Source organism: Pristiophorus japonicus, chromosome 13 (genome assembly GCF_044704955.1).
Source record: "Pristiophorus japonicus isolate sPriJap1 chromosome 13, sPriJap1.hap1, whole genome shotgun sequence".
NCBI lineage: Eukaryota > Metazoa > Chordata > Chondrichthyes > Pristiophoridae > Pristiophorus > Pristiophorus japonicus.
The window spans coordinates 158484532-158508278 of record NC_091989.1 but is presented as its reverse complement, the minus strand read 5'-3'; the positions used below and the strand labels follow the sequence as shown (position 1 = coordinate 158508278).

The 23747-nt window shown below is 43.0% G+C and overlaps 1 protein-coding gene and 1 pseudogene across 1 annotated transcript in view; one reads left to right on the top strand and one right to left on the bottom strand.

Annotated features, from left to right (window-relative positions):
* terfa (telomeric repeat binding factor a) overlaps positions 1-23747 on the bottom strand; it is a 46824-nt gene that overhangs the window by 6636 nt on the left and 16441 nt on the right. The window contains exons 4-8 of the mRNA XM_070897001.1: positions 20652-20738; positions 18861-18998; positions 11976-12130; positions 2572-2973; positions 433-527 (exon numbers count right to left, since the gene is read on the bottom strand). Coding sequence (XP_070753102.1) covers positions 433-527; positions 2572-2973; positions 11976-12130; positions 18861-18998; positions 20652-20738 — 877 coding nt within the window. The remainder of the gene's footprint in view (positions 1-432; positions 528-2571; positions 2974-11975; positions 12131-18860; positions 18999-20651; positions 20739-23747) is intronic.
* Positions 5036-5154, top strand: LOC139279210 (5S ribosomal RNA; annotated as a pseudogene).

Sequence of the window (23747 nt, the reverse complement as noted above, 5' to 3'; positions counted from 1 at the left end):
GGTCCGCTTGATCGGTATCTGCCACTAAACCCAATATACACTCCCTCCACCTCGGGCTTACTAGGGTGGCAATGTCTACTATCTACAGAGAGCACTGCAGCAACCCCCAAACTTACTTCAATAGCACTTCCCAGCCCCGCAACCTATTACACCAAGAAGGACCAGAGCAGCAGTGGGTGGAACACCGCCACCTGAAAAGTTCTCTAAGTCACACACCATCTTGACTTGGACATAAAATTGCTGTTCCTTTATCATCACAGGGTCATAATCCTGGAATTCCCAACTTAACACCATTACCACAAGATCTCCAGCAGTTCAAAGAGAAGACCCAGCACACCTTATGGGTAACTAGGGATCAGCAAAAAAAAATGCAGCCTTGCCAGCATTGATCACATCCAGAGATCAAAATTTGTACATTGCTATTTTACTCACGGATGGAAATGTCTTGAGGTACATCAAAAAGAAATTCTTCATCGCTCCACTCTTCCTTGTCCTCAATCACTCCAGGATGATTCAAGAAATTCTTCCTAATTGGTAATTTAAAATAATTAGACACTAACCATCACAAGTAACAGTACTGCTGTCTATTGGAAAATAGCATGGAAAGCTGGATCTTTCCACCATGCAGCTATTTTAATCACTATATTTGTCAGACCCGATACCCGTTTTGTCACATTCCCAAAGAAGAGTTATGTTACCAATGTATAATTGTAATTTATTGCTTTTGCTAAAGTGAGACCAATACCATAAATGGCTAATGAAACTTAAAGCAGTCTTGCTACAGCTATTGTGACACTTAAGTGTGTTCCTTTTCATCTCAGCCTCCAATTGTGAGTAGTGCGATAAGTCCTTTTGTAGAGCAAAGTCACAGACAGAACATTCCTGTTAACACAAATCTTTTGCTAGTATTGTAGCAGAAGAACGTACATGGGAATTATACAAGTAAAATATATTCTACTGAATGGTTTATATCCAAAAGTTACTGTCAGATGGTTTCCCCACATACACTGGATGAGAAAAAATACAAGTGGCATTATCTGTAGCTAAACAAAAATTAGTCCAATTTTTTGTTGAAAAAGATATACGAGTATGAGATACCTCACAGCAAGGTTGAAGCAGCAACCACTATTCAGATTCAGATGACATTAGTAAAATATCACTCTTAAGAACATAAGAAATAGGAGCAGCAGTAGGCTATTTGGCCCCTCGAGCCTGCTCCGCCATTTAATAAGATCATGGCTGATCTGATCATGGACTCAGCTCCACTTTCCTGCCCGCTCCCCATAACCCTTTATTCCCTTATCGCTCAAAAATCTGTCCATCTCCACCTTAAATATATTCAATGACCCAGCCTCCACAGTTCTCTAGGGCAGAGAATTCCATAGATTTACAACCCTCAGAGAAGAAATTTCTCCTCATCTCAGTTTTAAATGGGCAGCCCCTTATTCTGAGACAATGTCCCCTTGTTTTAGTTTTCCCTATGAGTGGAAATATTCTCTCTGCGTCCACCTTGTCGAGCCCCCTCATTATCTTGTATGTTTCGGTAAGATCACCTCTCATTCTTCTGAACTCTAATGAGCATAGGCCCAACCTACTCAACCGCTCTTCATAAGTCTCCGGAATCAACCTCGTGAACCTTCTCTGAACAGCCTCCAATGCAGGTATATCCTTCCTTAAATAAGGAGACCAAAACTGTATGCAGCATGAAGTATGGCCTCACCAATATCCTGTATAACTGTAGCAGGACTTCTCTGCTTTTATACTCTATCCCCTTTGCAATAAAGGCTAACATTCCATTTGCCTTCCTGATTACTTCCTGTACCTGCATACTAACTTTTTGTGTTTCATGCACAAGGACCCCCAGGTCCCTCTGTAGTGCAGCACTTTGCAATTTTTCTCCATTTAAATTATAATTTGCTTTTCTGTTTTTTCTGCCAAAGTGGAGCACCTCACATTTTCCCACATTATACTCCATCTGCTAATTTTTTGCCCACTCACCTGAAATGATCTGTTGAATTACTATTTGTAATGCAAATCTGGTGTCTCCTACAGTAGCTGAGCTTGGGCCATTACACAAAACTTTTCAGACAATTGAGAATGTTTCTATTCTAATTTGTAACATTTTATAGAAAATGTGTGGTTCCCAGGGTAATGTTGCCCTAGCTGGCCAGAAGCAAGAAGTAGTCAAGGGGAGAGAAAAATATAACCAGCTGGCATTCCCACTCCTAGATGTTACCTAGTGGCCACTATGGTGAAGTTTGTGCGTGTGGATACACAGGGGTGGGGCGGGGCAAAACAAAGAGAAAAATAATCATCTATAATTCTCTCCAGTCAAATAACCTAGAAACTCTTTCAGTCTAGGTTAGAATGGTCATTCAAGACTAGGTACCAGAGGCCTGATGTTCCTCTATAGAAATCAATTCCAGCAAAATTAGTGCCTTCAGGAGAGAAATAAGGGGACCATCAAAAAAAAATTAGAATTCAATTTGTACATCAGGATGGCTACTGTAGTTTTTCCCCAATCAAGTACATTTCTCAATTTAGAGACTATATAGTTTTAACGATTCTTACCTCTCGACTTGTTGCAAGGTGGTTTTCTTCTGCGAGATTTCTTTTAAAGGGCCATCTTTATTATGTGACTGTAGGGGGTTCACTCCGTCATGTTGAACTTCCAGTCTACTCCCAGACTTGGCTGTGGTATCAAGATGTTCTACTTCATCCTGACTGTCTGGATCTATAATAAACCGAGAAACGGCCTGTATGCATTTTACACCTGGCTTATCAAGGGTTGCCTCAGTCCTCTGCTTCTTGCATCTTGCCATCTGTTGTGCTTTGCTGTTTTCACACATTTCAAAATTCAATAAATCTATCTTCTTAAAGGATGTCATTGGATCCACTGTTGATTTATGGAGGATGCAGAATGCGGTTTGCAGTGCTACAAGACTGTTGGGAAGGCCAGGCTGTGATTCCACTCTAGAACGAATGCAAATTTGTCATTATAGGATTATGTCTCTCTGGATTTTAGCAATTCAACATGAACAGTGTGTTTTTTCCCTCTACACAACTTGTGAATATTTTGAAACATTTGTAGGAAAGTATTTGTTTGTCAATCTAGCCCTACAGACCACTGATTTAGAAATTCATGGCACAACAGAGTGATTAGGATATGGTTGCACATATAATTCCCCACACACAGTTCTCAATTTCAGTGAGCTTGTCAGGAAGGAAGAAATATCAAGAAGAATAACTAGTCTGTTCAGAACATAGACTTCTCTAAATAAACATATTGTAGGATTTCTTATTCTTACCATTAAAAGGAACCCAATGCTAGAAACACAACCCAAGCTTCCCATAGCTCAGGTTGGTAAATGCACTATCTGGTTTGGTGCCGAGTCATACAGTATAGAAGGTTGAAATTTGGTCTGTGCCAAGTTAGTTGTTCTTAGCCGAGGTGATTAGTAGACGTTCTAATTTTACACAGCTACTGTAGCCTAGGAATGGATGGGGGAAGGAGAAAAAAAAAATCAGCCAAGGATTTCAGCTCCTGAACTCTATCCAGTGGTCCTTACTGGGAAGTACTCATGTGTGGATGTCAGATGAGGACATGACTTGGCTAAAATGATCCTCTCCAGTCAAATAACCTGCCAACATTGAACATCTAGGCTCAAACATGAAGAATGAGAGCAAGTTGGAGGGGGTGGCGGCGGGGGGGGGGGAAAATCGAGCTGTTTTTCTTAAATTGAACTAATGGCATTTTCTCATAATTCAATTATAAGCAAGCAACTTATTAACAGTATAACTGAAGTAAATGTCTTCCTTCCCAGGAATTGCTTTGCACAATGCATATAGGCTTTAAAGGATAGATTAGACTTTAATTCTGAACATAATGGTGAACAAGACTGGCCTGGGGTATATGTCCTTCTCATTTTCTCCCTCTACAATCTCTGCAATCATAGCAGAGCGGTGATCATAAATGGATTCTATGGGGATTCAGGGGCACAAATCCATATCTTTATCATTCTGTGGCACAGCCCACCTTATAATTTGATTTTTCAATACCAATATACATTACAGCAGTGCCACAACTGCTTGGGAGAGCCAGGCTGATTGAAGTTCTGCCTCCACAGAAATTCGAAGCCTGAAAAATAGTACTTGTTGATAAAACGTACTACTTTTTCATAAAACAGTACATGATGCAAAATGAACACCTCATGGAAAAAGTAAGAATAGAGCAGACACAGACAATTAAGAAAAAATGTAGTTTAAACAGCATGCGTGTTTTGAGTTCTGTCCAATTAAAAACATTTCAGGCTGGACATTTCTAATCAGGAACCATTAACATGAACTTCAGGCTGCTTGTCAGGGGTGCAGTTAGGGTGTTGCAAAGGCCTAACCCTTTCCAAGTTGCAAATTAAAATCGTCAGGTCTAACTTTTCATCCATTCCTCATAATGGCATCGTGATCTGTTTAATTATTTCTATCATTACTTCTACAATTTGCAGAGATTAAACGATCACTGTAGGTAAATTAAAAAAGGTCAGGACTGAGAAAAGAGCAATCTGCCTATCGCTCTAATACCTTAAATCTCCTAAACAATGTTGCATATTATAAATTCATAAGAAATGCCCTCTCACAAGCCCCATAATACATCCTGCAAAAGGAATGGGTTGATGCCCAGATAGACAAAAAGAGCACACCACCATCAGCTCCCAGCTGCACAGGATGAACCTAACTTAAAAACACCAATAAAAAAAGTGAGGCAGCCATTGTAGCATTTCTCCCTCTCCCAATCCTGAAGCGTTAAATTACAGCATAAAACATGTATAATTATTCCATTAATATGCCTTCCTTCCAAGGTCACGTTGAGAATACATACCATTATATCTGAGGAAGTTAACAGGTGACCTCATAGATGTTTATGTTTACAAAGGGTTATGGTAAGGTAAGTATGGACTGTTTTCCCTAGTTGCTAACGTGGTAAGAGGTCATTGTAATGTATGCACCTGTGAGTATGCACACAGATTTGTACAGCTGAGTCTACGGCCACACTAGTCTGAAAACACCCGATCTCGTCTGATCTCGGAAACTAAGCAGAATCAGGCCTGGTTAGTACTTGGATGGGAGAATGCCCGGGAATACCAGGTGCCGTAGGCTACGGCCACTCTACTCTGAAAATGCCCGAGCTCGTCCGATCTCAGAAATTAAGCAGAGTCAGGCCTGGTTAGTACTTGGATGGTAGACCGCCTGGGAATGCAAGGTGCAGTAGGCTTTCTCAATCGAGTGCACTCTACGCGGGAGTCCTCCCGCTATTTATCGGGGACTTGGCCTGGAGGGTGGTGCACGGAGCAGTCCCGTGCAATAAATTTTTAAGCCGGTTCACGGGCTCCCAGGCCACCTGTAATTTTGCGGTCTGGAACCATGTTTTTATGGCGTGTGCGAGGTTGCAGCCCGTTCCATTATTTAAAGGGGCTGCTCCTCAATTTCTGGTTGCACTTCAGTCCCACACTCCTGATCTTTGGGCACCCTGTACGGAGGGGAGCGGGTAGATCCGAGGGCCTCCTCGTAGGACTGCTCCTGGGCACGGCCAAGGGCGCCATCAGCCGGTCCAGGCAGCGGGCGGTCGTTCAGCCTGACTGCCTGCCTCTCTTCCGTGCCTACATCTGGGCCAGAAGTGGGCACCGGAGGGACTGGAGTGCATCATCACCCCCGGCAACCAAATTTTAATTTGATTTTATGTTTTAAAGTTTAATTTGGTTTAATTGCCGGGTTTTTAGTGTCCCCCTCCCCTTTTATAGGGGGCACTTGTAAATTATGGTTTTAGAGCCCAAAAAAACACACAAAAGAAAATATTAAAAAAAAACACAAAAAAAAGGGCCTTGCGAAATGTTTGGAGTATCCCCCACATCGGGGGTCACTTGACCTAATGTTTATTTGTCTCCTCTAAGAGTTTTAGAGCTGAGTTGGGAGTGTCTTAGCCAGTCACGTGATGTTCACAAGATTCAATAAAACCCCAGCCAGTTGGGTTCAGGGAATCCACGATGAGGCAGATGGTTGTGAGCCGAGTGTGATTGTTAAACCTTTGCTAATAAGCCAACTAGTTCTTAATAGCAATGTGTTGCTATGAATTCTTAAGCAAAGAACCCATGAAGCAAATACATTACAGGCATAAATTTTAAATAATCACAGAAAGAATTAAAGGAAAAGCTGAAAACAATTCTTGGGAGGGTGATTAAAATGCAGAGTTTTCTGCCACAAACCGTGGTTGAAGCAGAGACCGTAAATTATTTTACAAGGGAATTAAATCATTACTTGTGAAAGAGGAAATACCATTTGCTGGAACACTCTATACTAAATGTGAAGAACAGTTTTTTGTAAAAAAATTTTTTTAATTGATGTTTTTCTCACCACCTCCACGTTTCCTTTCAAGTCAAACACTAACCTGACTTTGACCATTCCTTCATCATTAGGTGGCTAGCCTGGAATTCCCTACCCAACACCAATGTCATCATCATCATAGGCAGTCCCTCGTATCAAGGGGTGAGTTCACTAATGTGGGAGCGCCATCACCACAAGCACAAGAACATAAAAGCAGGGGTAGGCCACTTGGCCCCTCGAGCCCTTTCCACCATTTAATAAGATCATGGCTGATCTGATTCTGGACTCAGCTCCACTTCCCTGCCCGCTCCCCATAACCCTTTATTCCCTTATCACTCAAAAATCTGTTTATCTCCGTCTTAAATATATTCAATGACCCAGCCTCTACAGCTCTTTGGGGCAGAGAATTCCATAGATTTACAACCCTCAGAAGAAATTCCTCCGCATCTCAGTTTTAAATGGGCGGCCCCTTATTCTGAGACTATGGCCCCAAGTTTCCACACACGGCAAAACAGGCGCGCCTCCGAGCTGGGCGCCCGTTTTTGCGCCGAAAATGGCGCCTGAAAAAAAACGCGCTATTCTCGAGCGCTTTGCAGCTCGATGGCTGCTTGGCGCGGCGCACAGGGGGCGGAGCCTACCACTCGCGCCGATTTTGTAAGTAGGAGGGGGCGGGTACAATTTAAATGATTTTTTTTCGTGCCGGCAACCTTGCGCGTGCGTGTTGGAGCGTTCGCGCACGCGCAGTCTGAAGGAAACATTGGCACTCGGCCATTTTAAAAAGTGCTGCAGAAAAAGTGAAAATTTGTTTATTGAACCCTTGCAAAGGCTTGCATTTTAATTTTCTTGATATTTCTGTGTGTGAGGGTGAGGGAGTGCATTCTGTAATTAAAGATAGACTGTGATAAACGGGACACATGCACTTGTTTGAGACTATTCAAATTCTTTGTAGTTGTTTAATTTTTAACATTTTTTAATAAAACCACATTGCCCTTCCATGATCAGCACTGAGGCTTCTTGCAGCTTTCTCCCCCTGCCGTCCGTCGGGCCCGACGGCAAACGGCTGCCTCAAGTAACGAGGCTTCCTGCAGCCTTCTCCCTCCCTCCCCCTGCCATCGGTCGGTCCTGACGGCAAACCGCTGCCTGAAAGGCCTGCCTGAAGCACTTTCACACAGGTAGGAACATGGTTTATTTAATCTTTTCTTTGCTTATAAATTTTTATTCAGGTTGGATTTATTTGTATAATATTTGTCTAAGTATAACTAAGGATTTATTGTAGAATTTAATGACTTCCCTTCCCCCCCCCCCGCCCCCCCACCTCGTTCCCGACGCCTAATTTGTAACCCGCGCCTGATTTTTTAATGTGTAGACAAGGTTTTTTCAAGCCTACAAAAATCTTCACTTGCTCCATTCTAAGTTAGTTTGGAGTACGTTTTCACTGTGGAAACTTTCAAATCAGGCGTCAGTGGTTGGAAAAAAATTCTGTTCAAAAGTGAAACTGTTCTACCTGACGAGAACTGCAGAAAACTTAAATGTGGAGAATTGCGATTTCTAAGATACTCCGTTCTCCACCAGTTGCTCCTAAAAATCAGGAGCAAATCATGTGGAAACTTGGGGCCCATGTCCCCTAGTTTTAGTTTCCCATATGAGTGGAAATATCCTCTCTGCATCCACCTTGTCGAGGCCCCTCATTATCTTATATGTTTCGATAAGATCACCTCTCATTCTTCTGAACTCCAATGAGTATAGGCCCAACCTATCTTCGTAAGTCAATCCCCTCATCTCCAGAATCAACCTAATGAACCTTCACTGAACAGCCTCCAATGCAAGTATATCATTCCTTAAATACGGAGACCAAAACTGTACGCAGGACTCTAGGTGTGGCCTACCCAATACCATGTACAGTTGTAGCAGGACTTCTCTGCTTTTATATTCTATCCCCCTTGCAATAAAGGCCAACATTCATAGAAACATAGAAAATAGGTGCAGGAGTAGGCCATTCGGCCCTTCGAGCTTGCACCACCATTCAATAAGATCATGGCTGATCATTCACCTCAGTACCCGTTTCCTGCTTTCTCTCCATACCCCTTGATCCCTTTAGCCATAAGGGCCACATCTAACTCCCTCTTGAATATATCTAATGAACTGGCATCAACAACTCTTGATTACTTGCTGTACCTGTGTACCAACTTTTTGTGTTCCATGCACAAGGACCCCAGGTCCCTCTGTACTGCAGCACTTTGCAATTGTTCTCCATTTGCTTTTCTATTTTTTCTGCCAAAGTGGAGAACCTCACATTTTCTCACATTATACTCCATCTGCCAAATTTTTGCCCACTCACTCACCTTGTCTATATCCCTTTGCAGATGTTTTGTGTCCTCACAATTTCCTTTTCCACCCATCTTTGTATCATCAGAAAACTTGGTTACATTACACTCGGTCCCTTCATCCAAGTCATTAATATAGATTGTAAATAGTTGAGGACCCAGCACCGATCCGTGTGGCACCTCACTAGTCACTGTTTGCCAACCGAAAAATTACCTATTTATCCCAACTCTCTGTGAGTTATTCAATCCTTTATCCATGCTAATATATTACTTCCAACCCCGTGAACTTTAATTTGTGCAGTAACCTTTTATGTGGCATCTTATCGAATGCCTTCTGGAAATCCAAATACTCCACATCTACTGGTTCCCCCTTATCCACCCTGCTCGTTACATCTTCAAAGAACTCCAGCAAATTTGTCAAACATGATTTCCCTTTCATAAAACTATGCTGACTCTGCTTGATTGAATCATGCTTTTCCAATGTCCCACTACTGCTTCCTTAATAATGGACTCCAGCATTTTCCCAACGACAGATGTTAGACTAACTGGTCTATAGTTTTCTGATTTTTGTCTGCCTCCCTTTTAAAAAAAATAGGGGTGTTACAGTTGCGATTTTCCAATCCGCTGGGACCGCCCCAGAATCCAGGGAATTTTGGTAGATTACAACCAATGCACCCACTATCTCTCCAGCCACCTCTCTCAAGACCCTAGGATGTAAGCCGAGTATTACTTTCATTAGTGTCTCTCCCTCCCTATATAGCCCCTTGATTATCCACTATTGGGATGTTTTTAAATGTCTCCCACCATGAAGACCAATACAGAATATTTGTTCAACGTCTCTGCCATTTCCCTGTTCATTATTATTAATTCCCCAGTCTCATCCTCCAGGGGACCACCATTTACTTAAGCCACTCTTTTCCTTTTTATGTACCTGTAGAAACTCTTACTATTTTTATATTTCGTGCTAGTTTACTTTCATAATCTTCCTTCTCTATCATTTTTTTGTCATTCTTTACTGGCTTTTAAAAGTTTCCCAATCCTCTGACCTCCCACTGGTCTTGGCAACATTGTATGGCCTTGCTTTCAATTTGATACCATCCCTTATTTCCTTAGTTAGCCACGGATGGTTATCCCGTCTCTTACAGCCTTTCCTTCTTATTGGGATATATTTTTGTTGCGAGTTATGAAATATCTCCTTAAATGTCTGCCACTGCTCATCAAACATCCCACTCTGTAATCTATTTTCCCAGTCCACTTTAGCCAACTCTGCCCTCATACCTTTGTAGTCTCCTTTATTTAAGCTTAGGACATTGGTTTGAGAACCAACTTTCTTACCCTCCAACTAAATTTGAAATTCGACCATGTTATGGTCACTCATTCCTAGAGGATCCTTTACTACAAGATCATTTATTAATCCTGTCTCAATTACACAGTACCAGATCTAAGATACCCTGTTCCCTGGTTGGTTCCGCAAAGTACCGGTCAAGGAAACTATCCCTGATACACTATGAACTCTTCCTCAAGGCTACCATGGCCAATTTGCTTTGTCCAATCAATATAAAGGTTAAAATTGCCCATGATTATTGCCGTTCCTTTATTACAAGCCTCCATTATTTCTTGTTTTGTACTCCGTCCAACAGTGTAGTTACTGTTCGGGGGCCGAAAAGACTACAACCATCAGCGACTTTTTCCCCTTATTATTCCTTATCTCCACCCAAACTGATTCAACATCTTGATTTTCTGAGCCAATATAGTTTCTCACTAACGCATTGATCTCAAACTTGATTAACAGTGCTACCCTACCTCCTTTTCCTTTCTGTCTGTCCTTCCGAATTGTCAAATACCCCATAATATTTAGTTCCCAGTCCTGGTCACCTTGCAACCACGTCTCTGTAATGGCTATCAGATCATATCCATTTGCATCTATTTGTGCCGTCAACTCATCTATTTTGTTACGAATGATGCATTCAGATAAAGAGCTTTTAAATTTGATTTTTTACCATTTTTTCCTGCTTTGACCCCACTTTCTGATTCACCTTTATGTTTACACATTCTGTCCCTTCCTGGCATGCTCTGGTTTTCATTTCCCCCAGTGCTACCCTGATCTATTGCCTTCTCCTTATTCTTTGACTTTTTAAATTTTCGCTCACCTGAATCCTCCCCCCTACTAATTAGTTTTAAGCCCTCTCTACAGACCTAGTTATTTGATTCGCCAGGACCCTAGTCCCAGCACGGTCTAAGTGGAGCCCGTGCGAACGGAACAGCTCCCTCTTACCCCAGTACTGATGTCAGTGTCCCACAAACCAAAATCCACTTCTCCCACACCAGTCTTTGAGCCACATGTCTAACTCTATGATCTTATTTACCCTATGCAAATTTGCTCGTGTCGCGTGGCCCACAACAACTGGATCTTCCCCCTCCCACTCCAAGTTCCTCTCCAGCCCTGAGGAGATGTCCTTAACACTGGCACCGGGCAGGCAACACAGCCTTCGGGACTCACCATCTCGGCTGCAGAGAACAGTATCTATCCCCTACCACTACAACATTTCTTTTTACTCCCCCCACTTGAATGGCCCCCTGTATCACGGTGCTGTGGTCAATTTGCTCATCCTCCCTGCAGTCCCTGCTCTCATCCACACAGGGAGTAAGAGCCTCGAACCTGTTGGATAAGAGCAAGGGCTGAAGCTCCTCTATCACTCCATCCTAAGTGCCTATACCTTCCTCTGTAGCGGTTCAAAGAGAAGGCACCTTGTCCTTCCACCACCACCTTCTCAAGGCATCTAGTGATGGACTATAAATGCAGCTTTGCCAGTTTCACCCACATCCAGAGAACAAAAAAAGGCCAAGTTAAAAACGTTGATGGGGTTACGATTATTTTGTATTGATATTAGTGAATTTTAAAAGACAAGCAATTGTGCTTTGAAACTGCAATGCAGGTCAGTTAAAACGACCACTACATCCAATATTAATTCTATTTTACATATCCTAAGATAGATAACTATATTTCTTGAATTGTAATTCCAATGCATTTGATTGCAGGAGAAGTAAAACACCGGCAGCACCAGAGGGCAAAGTTAATTTTCACTTTAAGATTATTGTTGGAAAACAGAAAAGTGAGCAAGTTCCAATTTTTCTTTACTAACGTGTCAAAACTTCCAATTTACTCCAGATCATTTCCTTAAATGAGTCTTTGGGACAGGTTGGAGTATAAAAAAAATATTTACACATTTAGCAATTTTGAAATATAGCTTAAGTTGATTAAAAAGTTCCAACCACCTTTTAGAACAGATGCAACATTTGTCCATTGGATTAGATGAGCCTTTATTCCGATCGGACGCCTGCCTGTTCTGATGCCCCTCTTGATTACAGTCCAATCTCAGTTCCTCATGTTGCACTTCTGCTACAGCTCCTGAAGTGGAGTTTTTTGCACTCTGAGAGCAAAACACACATTACCAATATTTATTCTTCTTAGTCTTTGTGTGTGAAATCTCACTCTAGCAATCTATTCAACTTGTGCAACACTGTTCTGTAATCTGTACTTGGTAAACACAGGTACCAGTCAGTCCAAGAAGGGCAAATGTATGCACATTTTACAGTTCTTTCAGAAAAAGATTCCCTGCCCTTTTCTACCAAAAGAAATATGCTTTTGTTAAGTTACTGCACAAGAGGCTTCTCGAAAGATCAAAGCCTCTGATATTAGTGGTAATATATTGAGCTGGATTGAGAACCAGCTGTCAGAACGTAGGCAAAAAGTAGTTATCGATGGGTTTGAATCGGTTTGAAGACCGGTCACCAGCGGTGTCCTGCTGGGATCGGTGTTGGAACCGTTGCTCTTTACTATCTGTATTAATGATCTGGATGCAAGTGTTGGGGGCAAGATCTGCAAATTTGCAGATGATATCATCATAGGCAGTCCCTCAGAGTCGAGGATGACTTGCTTCCACTCTAAAAGTGAGTTCTCAGGTGACTGAGGAATCCATCTACAGTCTCTGTCGCAGGTGGGACAAACAGTAGTTGAAGGAAAGGGTGGGTGGGGAGCCTGGGTTGACGCACATTCCTTCCGCTGTCTATGCTTGGCTTCTGCTTGTTCTCGGCAATGGGGCTCAAGGTGCTCAGCGCCCGCCCGAATGCTCTTCCTCCATTTTGGGCGGCCGTAGGCCAGGGATTCCCAGGAGTCAGTGGGAATGTTGCACTTTATTAAGCAGGCTTTGAGGGTGTCCTTGAAACGTTTCCTCTGCACACCTGGGGCTCACTTGTTGTGTCGAAGCTCTGCATAGAGCGCTTGCTTTTGGAGTCTCATGCCAGGCATGCGGACGATGTGGCCTGCCCAAAGGAGCTGATCAAGCGCGGTCAATGCTTCGATGCTGGCTTGAGCGAGAACACGGACGTTGGTGCGTCTATCCTGCCAATGGATTTGCAGGATACCAAGATCTGTGCGAGTGTTAGGACTGCAGACGATGCTTGTCTGTTTCAGGCAGATCGTAATGTGAGAGATTGGGCTCGTGATTGGCAAATTATGTATAACTTGGATATGCAGAATTATGCACGTGGGCAGGGCAAATGCTCAACATTCATACATCCTTCAGGGAAAAGCATGAAAGGCGGCGATAGAAAGAGATTTGGGTATTCAAGTGCATACATCTCTAAAGGTACATAAGCAATGCGGAAGTGATAGCTAGAGAAAATAGGATATTGGGGTGCATCCATAGGACAATTGAGTACAAGATAAGGCATACCATTTTGTCCTTGTACAAGACCGTGGTCAGGTCTCACTTGGAATACAGTTTTGGTCTCCTCGCATGATGGGTGATATTGAGGCTTTGAAAAGGGTGCAGAGGAGGGCCATTAAATGAATTCCCAATTTCAAGTATCTTAGTTATCAAGATAGGCTAAAAGAGTTGGGACTCTCGCAGACTTACGGGGGATCTGATTGAGGTTTAAAAGATAATGAAGGGAATACAGATAATGAAGAGAATACATTGTATTCCAGTTGAGTGTTTGTTCCAATTTAATAAGTTAGGGAAGACCATGGGTCACAAATGCCACAGGGCAGCGGCAGCAAATGGAAGCAGCAGCAGATCGTCGGGGGCCAGCTGGTGCAGAGGCCTAAGGTAAAACAAAGAAGTAAAAAGAAATCGAAGTGTGACGTCACAGCCAAGCGGGTAAGTGATTGGCTGGTGGATTGGTGAGTATTTAATCTTTTTATTTTTATTTCCTTATCAATAAGAAACCTTTGACATTGTTGCCAAATTAAGTTAATTTCAGGGTTAAGTCATGGCAGGAGAGCCCAGACCAGTGTCATGCTCCTCTTGTGCTATGTGGAAAGTCAGTGACACTCCGGCATTGCGGCACTGGAGCTGCACACGGATTCACTCTGGAGCATCCACGATGCTGAGGATGTCATGAATAGCACGTTTAGTGAGTTGGTCACACCGCAGGTAAAGGTTACTCAGGCAGATAGGGAATGGGTGCCCATCAGGCAGAGCAGTGGAAGGAAGGTAGTGCAGGGGTCCCCGACGGTCATCTCCCTCCAAAACAGATGCACCGTTTTGGGTACTGTTGAGGGAGATGACTCATCAGGGAAAGGCAGCAGCAGCCAAGTTCATGGCACCGTGGATGGCTCTGCTGCACAGGAGGGCAGGAAAAAGAGTGGGAGAGCTATAGTGGTAGGGGATTCTATTGTAAAGGGAATAGATAGGCGTTTCTGCGGCTGCAATCGAGACTCCAGGATGGTATGTTGCCTCCCTAGTGCAAGGGTCAGGGATGTCTCTGAGCAGCTGCAGCGCATTTTGGAGGGGGTGAACAGCCAGTTGTCGTGGTGCATATAGGTACCAACGATATAGGTAAAAAACGGGATGAGGTCCTACAAGCTGAATTTAGGAAGCTAGGAGTTAAATTAATAAGTAGGACCGCAAAGGTAGTAATCTCAGGATTGCTACCAGTGCCACGTGCTAATCAGAGTAGAAATAGGATAGTTAAGATGAATACATGGCTTGAGGAATGGTGCAAGAGGGAGGGTTTCAAATTCCTGGGACATTGGAACCGGTTCTGGGGGAGATGGGACCAGTACAAACTGGACGGTCTGCACCTGGGCAGGATCGGAACTAATGTCCTGGGGGAGTGTTTGCTAGTGCTGTTGGGGAGGGTTTAAACTAATATGGCAGGGGGATGGGAATCTATGCAAGGAGACAGATGGAAGTAAAAAGGGGGCAGAAGCAAAAGGTAGAAAGGAGATAAAGAAAGGTGGAGAGTCGAGAAATCAAAGGCAAAATTCAAAAAGGGCCACATTACATCATAATTCTAAAAGGACAAAGAGTGTTAAAAACGCAAGCCTGAAGGCTCTATGTCTCAATGCAAGGAGCAGTCACAGTAAGGTGGATGAATTAACTGCACAGATAGCTGTTAAGAGATATGATGTAATTGGGATTACAGAGACATGGCTCCAGGGTGACCAAGGCTGGGAACTCAACATCCAGGGGTATTCAATATTCAGGAAGGATAGACAGAAAGGAAAAGGAGGTGGGGTAGCGTTGCTGGTTAAAGAGGAGATTAACGCAATAGTAAAGGATATTAGCTCGGATGATATGGAATCTGTATGGGTAGAGCTGCAGAACACCAAAGGGCAGAAAACGCTAGTGGGAGTTGTGTACAGACCACCAAACAGTGGTAGTGAGGTTGGGGATGGCATCAAACAGGAAATTAGGAATGCGTGCAATAAAGGTACAGCAGTTATCATTGGTGACTTTAATCTACATATAAATTGGGCTACCAAACTGGTAGCAATACTGTGGAGGAGGATTTCCTGGTGTGTATAAGGGATGGTTTTCTAGACCAATATGTCGAGGAACCAACTAGAGAGCAGGCCATCCTAGACTGGGTATTGTGCAATGAGAGAGGATTAATTGGCAATCTTGTCTTACGAGGCCCTTTGGGGAAGAGTGACCATAACATGGTGGAATTCTTCAGTAAGATGGAGACTAGGGTCCTGAACTTAAAGAAAGGTAACTTCGATGGTATGAGACGTCAATTGTCTAGGATAGACTGGCAAATGATACTAAAAGGGTTGACTGTGGATAGGCAATGGCAGACATTTAAAGATCACATGGATGAACTTCAACAATTGTACATCCCTGTCTGGCGTAAAAATAAAACAGGGAAGGTGGCTCAACCGTGGCTAACAAGGGAAATTAGGGATAGTGTTAAATCCAAAGAGGCATATAAATTGGCCAGAAAAAGCAACAAACCTGAGGTCTGGGAGAAATTTAGAATTCAGCAGAGGAGGACAAAGGGTTTAATTAGGAGGGGGAAAATAGAGTAGGAGAGTAAGCTTGCAGGGAACATAAAAACTGACTGCAAAAGCTTATATAGGTATGTGAAGAGAAACCGATTAGTGAAGACAAATGTAGGTCTTGCAGTCAGAATCAGGTGAATTTATAATGGGGAACAAAGAAATGCCAGACCAACTGAACAAATACTTTGGTTCTGTCTTCACTAAGGAAGACACAAATAACCTTCCGGAAATACGAGGGGACCGAGGGTCTAGCGAGAAGGAGGAACTGAAGGAAATCCTTATTAGTCAGGAAATTGTGTTAGGGAAATTGATGGGATTGAAGGCTGATAAATCCCCAGGGCCTGATAGTCTGCATCCCAGAGTACCTAAGGAAGTGGCCCTCGAAATAGTAGATGCATTGGCGGTCATTTTCCAACATCCTATAGAATTTGGATCGGTTCCTATGAATTGGAGGGTAGCTAATGTAACCCCACTTTTTAAAAAAGGAGGGAGAGAGAAAACAGGGAATTACAGAACGGTTAGCCTGACATCGGTAGTGGGGAAAATGTTGGAATCAATTATTAAAGACGTAATAGCAGCGCATTTGGAAAGCAGTGACAGGATCGGTCCTAGTCAGCATGGATTTAGGAAAGGGAAATCATGCTTGACAAATCTTCTAGAATGTTTTTGAGGATGTAACGAGCAGAGTGGATAAGGGAGAACCAGTGGATGTGGTGTATTTGGACTTTCAAAAGGTTTTGACAAGGTCCCACACAAGAGATTAAAGTGCAAAATTAAAGCACATGGTATTGGGGGTAATGTACTGACGTGGAGAGTTAACTGGTTGGCAAACAGGAAGCAAAGAGTAGGAATAAACGGGGTCCTTTTCTGAATGACAGGCAGTGACTAGTGGGGTACCGCAAGGTTCAGTGCTGGGCCCCCAGCTATTTACAATATACATTAATGATTTGAACGAAGGAATTGAATGTAATATCTCCAAGTTTGCAGATGACACTAAGCTGGGTGGCAGTGTGAACTGTGAGGAGGATGCTAAGAGGCTGCAGGGTGACTTGGACAGGTTAGGCGAGTGAGCAAATGCATGGCAGATGCAATATAATGCAGATAAATGTGAGGTTATCCACTTTGGTGGCAAAAACAGGGAGGCAGAATATTATCTGACAGATTAGGAAAAGGGGAGGTGCAATGAGACCTGGGTGTCATGGTACATCAGTCATTGAAAGTTGGCATGCAGGTACAGTAGGCAGTGAAGAAGGCAAATGGCATGTTGGCCTTCATAGCAAGAGTTTTTGAGTATAGGAGCAGGGAGGTCTTACTGCAGTTGTACAGGGCCTTGGTGAGGCCACACCTTGAATATTGTGTTCAGTTTTGGTCTCCTAATCTGAGGAAGGACATTCTTGCTATTGAGGGAGTGCAGCGAAGGTTCACCAGGCTGATTCCCGGGATGACAGGACTGACATATGAAGAAAGATTGGATCGACTAGGCTTATATTCACTGGAATTTAGAAGAATGAGAGAGGATCTCATAGAAACATAAAATTCTGATGGGATTGGACAGGTTAGATGCAGGATAAATGTTCCCGATGTTGGGGAAGTCCAGAACCAGGGGTCACAGTCTAAGGATAAGGGGTAAGCCATTTCGGACCGAGATGAGGAGAAACTTCTTCATTCAGAGAATTGTGAACCTGTGGAATTCTCTACCACAGAAAGTTGTTGAGGCCAGTTCGTTTGATATATTCAAAAGGGAGTTAGATGTGGCCCTTACGGTTAAAGGGATCAAAGGGTATGGAGAGAAAGCAGGAATGGGGTGTTGAAGTTGCATGATCAGCCATGATCACATTGAATGGTGGTGCAACCTCGAAGGGCCAAATGGCCTGCTCCTGCACCTATTTTCTATGTTTCTATGTAAGTTATGCAAGGCCAGATCTAGGTTAGATGTCAGGAGGTGGTTCTTTTCATAGAGAATAGTGGAATAGGCTGCCGTCTCATGCGGTAGATGCTGATTTGCTGAATTCCTTCAAGCGAAAGCTGGACCTGTTTCTGGCTGGGGCGGAGATCACCTCTGACAGAAGATAGGTACTGCAGGGAATTCAGGGTCAGAGTGATCTCCTGGACTAGTTGAGACGGAGAGGATTTCCCAGATTTCCCCACCCACCCAAGTTGGGGCCTAGGCTTTTTTATCCATTTTTTTCGCCTCTCCCAGGAGATCACATGGTTTTGGGTGGGGTGGAGATTGTACATTGTGATACACAAGGTATCGCAATTATGTGGAACATGCTTGACAGACCAAAGGGTCTTTACCTGTCCATCGTTGCTCGTATGTTAGAACTAAGAAATTTACTTTTCCCATTTTACAACTACTAATAATAATATTTTTTTTGTGCTCCTTGCATAAAGAAAACTAACAAAATGCTTGACAAGGCAGAAAAAGATGGATGTCTAATAGAAATGACAGGAAAAAAAATTGGGTGGAGATAACCCAAGCAACAATAGCTTGAAAGCAATTAGATTGGGGAACATGGGGAATTTGAATCAAAAAGCATGATTCATTTGAATCTAAATATGCACTTGCTACAAATTTGAAAGCAAACTCAAGTCCATGAGCAAAGTAGAAGAAATAATGTAATTATTTTACATTAGTCCTCTTCCATTTTATTTTTTCTAAATTAAAAAAATCAAAAGACCCCATGAGGAAGCATTACATTAATCAACTTTAATTGGAAAGTTGCGTGGCATGAAGAGACTTCGAGTTGAGGGCGGGTCTATGAACGAACAAAACAATAAATAAACATTGTGAATGGACACAATTGCAGAACAAGTACACTTGAAATACTTTAGACTATACGATAAAGGAAATGAATCACAATACATACGAGAAGAAGATATGGTTCAGAGTTGTCAATTAAGCTTTCTGCAAAAAACAGCATTTTCCTTTTCAAGTCGCCATATGAAAAGAGATGCAGATCAGGGTGCGATGAATTCTTCTCTTTAATAATTGCTGAAAGCAATTTCTGAAACAACCAAACAGGATGAAAGTGTGAAATTATAATGATAAAAGCACAATACAACTGCTGCAGCTGCATTTGTTTGTTTACTATCCATGTTGAACATTTTAGTATTTATCATTTATACTGTTACAGTTTGGACTTTCTCCCAGTATTTTCAACTCAAGCCCCCACCAAAAAGGCAGTTGCCATAAATGGACGGAGTCTCCGACAAACTACCAATTACCCTTTAACTACAGTATATTACATCAGAGTCCAACTTCTCCTGTCTATTCTGCAAAGCGGTAAATACACATCATCAGACCAAAGCATCCAGGCTAGAAAGATAACACACAGAAGCAATAAGACACAAGTTACTGATAGTACAATGCTTTTATCAGTTCCAGAACTCTACCAATGCTGGCCTCTAAAGCTGCACAGAACATAAATTCCAATGCACCAGAACTCTGCCACCCTGCGCACACATAGAACCTCTTTTATCCAGCATCCTCGGGACCTGGCCCGTGCCGGATAAGAGGATTTGCCGGATTACAAGAGGTCAGCATTTCGGACCCAGCTTCGGTCGGCCCAGAGAGAGGAGGAGCTGCGGCAAGAGGCTGGGCAACTTCTATGGCTCCTTCGCATTGCCCGACTACTTCTGCCCACAGCGCGCCGCTGGACTACACCTGGGTGGTGGACACGCAGGACAGCTGGAACATCGTGCTACAGCGCAGCCTGCAGCTGGGTGCGTGTGTACGACAGGGCGGCCCAGGAGTGCGGCAGGCTGCTGCAGACTCTCTCCTTCCGCAATAACCGGCGACCCATCACCCTCCGACAAGAAGAACTGCTTCTCCTGCCAGCCGGGGAACTTCCACTGCGGCACCAAGATCTGCATCTTCGAGCAGTGGCGGTGCGACGGGCAGGAGGATTGCCAGGACGAAGCTGGGCCCGAAATGCGGCTGGCCTCAGGACGCAGCACGGCGACCTGGCCTCAGAGGGAGCACCGGAGGCGGCGGGGAGAGGAGGAGCGGCCAGCCCCAGGACAAAGCGCGGGTCGCGACCCACCGCCAGGAATGCTGCCGGATGAGGGAGGTAGCCGGATTAAAGATTTAAAAAAAGCAACCAATATCCATCACCAACTACTCCTTTAGATTCCATAGATGAAGAATTATCCTTATGTGTACTGATATACACTGAAATTATACAAATACTGGCCCACCACCATAATATTAAGAAAATGAAGTTGGAACCAGTATGGCTGCCGATTCTGTCGGTACCATCCCATAAAGGACATATATTCATTATTCTTCTCATTCTATTAAAAATACCCAGTTTCTAGTTGCAAAAATATCTTGATGCAATTATTAAATCTAACCACATGATGATTTATTTTCAAAACATTGTAATACTCTGAAATTGTACCATGTATATTTATTTTTTATTTCACAATAAATGAAAAATAACATTTCATTTACTATTTAAACAAAACTACGGTGCTCATGGTCACATCACTCCTTCCTAGCTACAAGACCATATACATTCATGCCCCTCATTAAGATTGTAATATTAAGTAAATGAATTCGACAACTGCAAAGTATAGATCAATAATATGAAAAAATGTCTGCCGCAGCATCTAAATGTCTGATTTTAGTAGTCCACATTAAGCAGTTACACACATACCTGGTCAATACTGTTCTTTTTGAGATGTCGTTGCAAGATCTTAGAAGCTTCTTGAAAACAGTTATTCTTAATAGATTCAACCACAGCCTTTAGAAAGAGAGGACCAACATGTTATTTATACTCAAGATTTGTAGGCACAAAAATAATTTACTAACTTTGAAAAAGCTGTCACAATTAGTATCACCTCATCTAACTTGCAATCAAATCATTATGAGTCACAATCCCAAGTCAGCTGGTCATCCTAGTTACTGAGGTGTGATTTAAGAAATTCATTGGCTATCCCTGGAGGCTCTATTTTAGGGGCAAGATGTGGAGAACTGGCTGATTCAGTACCAATGCCACTAATTTCTTTGTGGATCCTCCAAATTCTGAGTCAGAAAAAAAATAGATAAAAGGCTGAACTTCCAACCTGGTTCTGTTCACACATTTTCCCTATGAATCTTGGCAACGGTTTTAAAATTGACACGGTTGAGATGAGTATAAGATGAGGCTCGCTAATAAGCACATTGTTTTCTTCTGGTTTTGTACCAAATTTGTTAAAATGTAGAGAATAAGCCATGTATATGCACAAAATGTAACCGAAACAGTTCCTTAATACAAATCTATTTGGAAACCAATATGGCATTATATTAAGGCAACTATTATCATGACAAAGTGTCTTGACTTTTGAGACCGACATACTTTTGAACAGCTGTTGCTGCACCCTCCAGCCCAGTTTATTTGTGCAAGTGTTTCTACCGCTGTTTCAAAACAATTATACTCTTCATAGCAACAATCAATCCTTAAAAATAGTTAAACAAATATTTAAAAATAATCAAATACATTTTTATTGACATCACAATGCAATGTTTAAGAATCTGTCTTTCAACAAGTCCTGACCAGCAAACACACTACCATGTCATTTAAATGCAATCATAGAATGCATTCAAAGTGAACAAATCACACCTCTGCCAGCCACCAGCGCCATTATTTTTGAGTCTAAGTGGCAGCGGAGTGAAAATTGGCATAAATGCAGGAAAATCGCAATCGCTGTTGATTTTAATGGGGGTGGAGCTGTGTTAATTACCTTCTAACTTTTCAGCAGGGTAATGATGGATCGGCACAAAAGACCCAGGTAAATATGGTGGGGGAGATGGAAGGCTCCTGGAGGATTATAGGGTTGAAGGTGGTTACCGACCGAGGAAGGCCATAAAAGGATTTGAACACAAGGATGGGAACTTCAAATGGGGGGTAATGGAGGATGGGAACAAATGTAAGTCAGAGACGGGAGATCACGACTTGGTGCGGGATATGATATGGGGAGCAGAGTTTGAGATAAGCTGAACTTTATGTAGGGAGGAAGGTAGAACAAAAACATCTCAAAGTCTTCAAAATTCTCTGTAACAACACTTAATTTGGACCAGCATCGTAATTAGTTCCTATGTGAAACTGGTTATTCAAATGGTTTCTCCTGGATACAGTTTGTCAACAGCCTGGTGAATCAGAGGTCCACTCAAGAGCCTAGATGTGTGCCACTGTTTAGATGCACTGAGATAAAGGAGTATCAAGGTGGCGTTTTTCACAATTTAATATAACTGTAGCTCAAACTAAGGTTAAAGAGAACTAGGCTGCTTTCCAAGAACCCCAGTTCCAGCCAGCTACCTCTGAGGACAAGGAAAAGCATTGTCAGAACTGACAAAAGGTCATTGACCTGAAACTCTGTTTCTCTCTCCAAAGATGTTGCCCGACTTGCTGAGTATATCCAGCATTTTCTGTTTTTATTTCAGATTTCCAGCATCTGCAATATTTTGCTTTTGTATTGTTGTAGCTGTAATAAGTCCCTAGGGCAACGCCACCTGTAGCATAGATGTTAGAACATATAAAAATTGTAGTATTAAATGTGTGTAAAATGTATAAAGATGGCTGCTCGTGGTTTAGCAAAGACCCAAGGGATGTCAGCCAGCAGAAAAGAGACTGCATTCTTAGTTACGGATAACGGCTGTGTTCTCATGCAGAAACACACTACAGCTCTGCAGATGTTCCCCAAACGAGACGTCCTGGTCCATGATAGTCCTGTTACAGAGTCGTATTGTTCTGTGATAAGGAGACTACCCAAAGACAGCACACAAGGACAGTAAGATAAGGGGGTGGCCTGGACCATGTCACAAGATCATCATGAGTAACTCTTAGCAACACATCTCTTAGCAACACATGAGGCAATCACGCAGTCACCTAATGTTTAGAGAGTACTTCTATTGGTCTATTTGAATCTATATGGAATCCATAATCAATATGATTGGATAGTGTCCGGCCGAAATGGGCTGATGTAACTGTAGTAAAACATATAAAAATCCATGAAACTCATTGTTCGGCGGAGAGAGGTACCTGGACCCACCAGTTGCTTCATCTCCCCGCCGGTGTAATAAACCGTTTTGACGTTTGGAACCGACCCAGAGTGACGAGTGATTTTTGGAGGGTACATTCACGCTAACAATGGTGTCACAAACAGGATATTGCAGAGGCCGTTGGGACACGCCTGGAGAATCCGGGTGAGTACTGGCAATAGAATCCGGGGGGTAAGGGACCAGTAGTGTCCAGAGGCCGATGCAATATCCAACCTGTAAGAAGGGTCGGACCAACCGGCAAAACGGTGGTAGGTAGTCGTTAAGGAGGCATAGAGCACCGCGGGAATTGCTTAAACGTGTTTTAAGAATTGCGCGAGTTTGTGTAATAGCAGATTTGTAACCTGACAGGAGCTAGAAAACGGCCTACTACAAGTCACGCCGGTACATGCGGACCACTGAGTGTAAGGTGTTCCATTGCAAGTCACGCTGGTGTAGGCGGACCTCTGAGAGTGGATCTTTAGCAAGCTACCCAAACAATATCTGAGTTAGAAACAGCCTCCTACAAGTCACGCTGATGCAGGCGGATCGCTGAGAGCGAGGTGTTCCACTGCAAGTCACGCTGATGCAGGCGGACCGCTGAGAGTGAGGTGGTCTACTGCAAGTCACGCTGATGCAGGCGGATCGCTGAGAGCGAGGTGTTCCACTGCAAGTCACGCTGATGCAGGCGGATCGCTGAGAGCGAGGTGTTCCACTGCAAGTCACGCTGATGCAG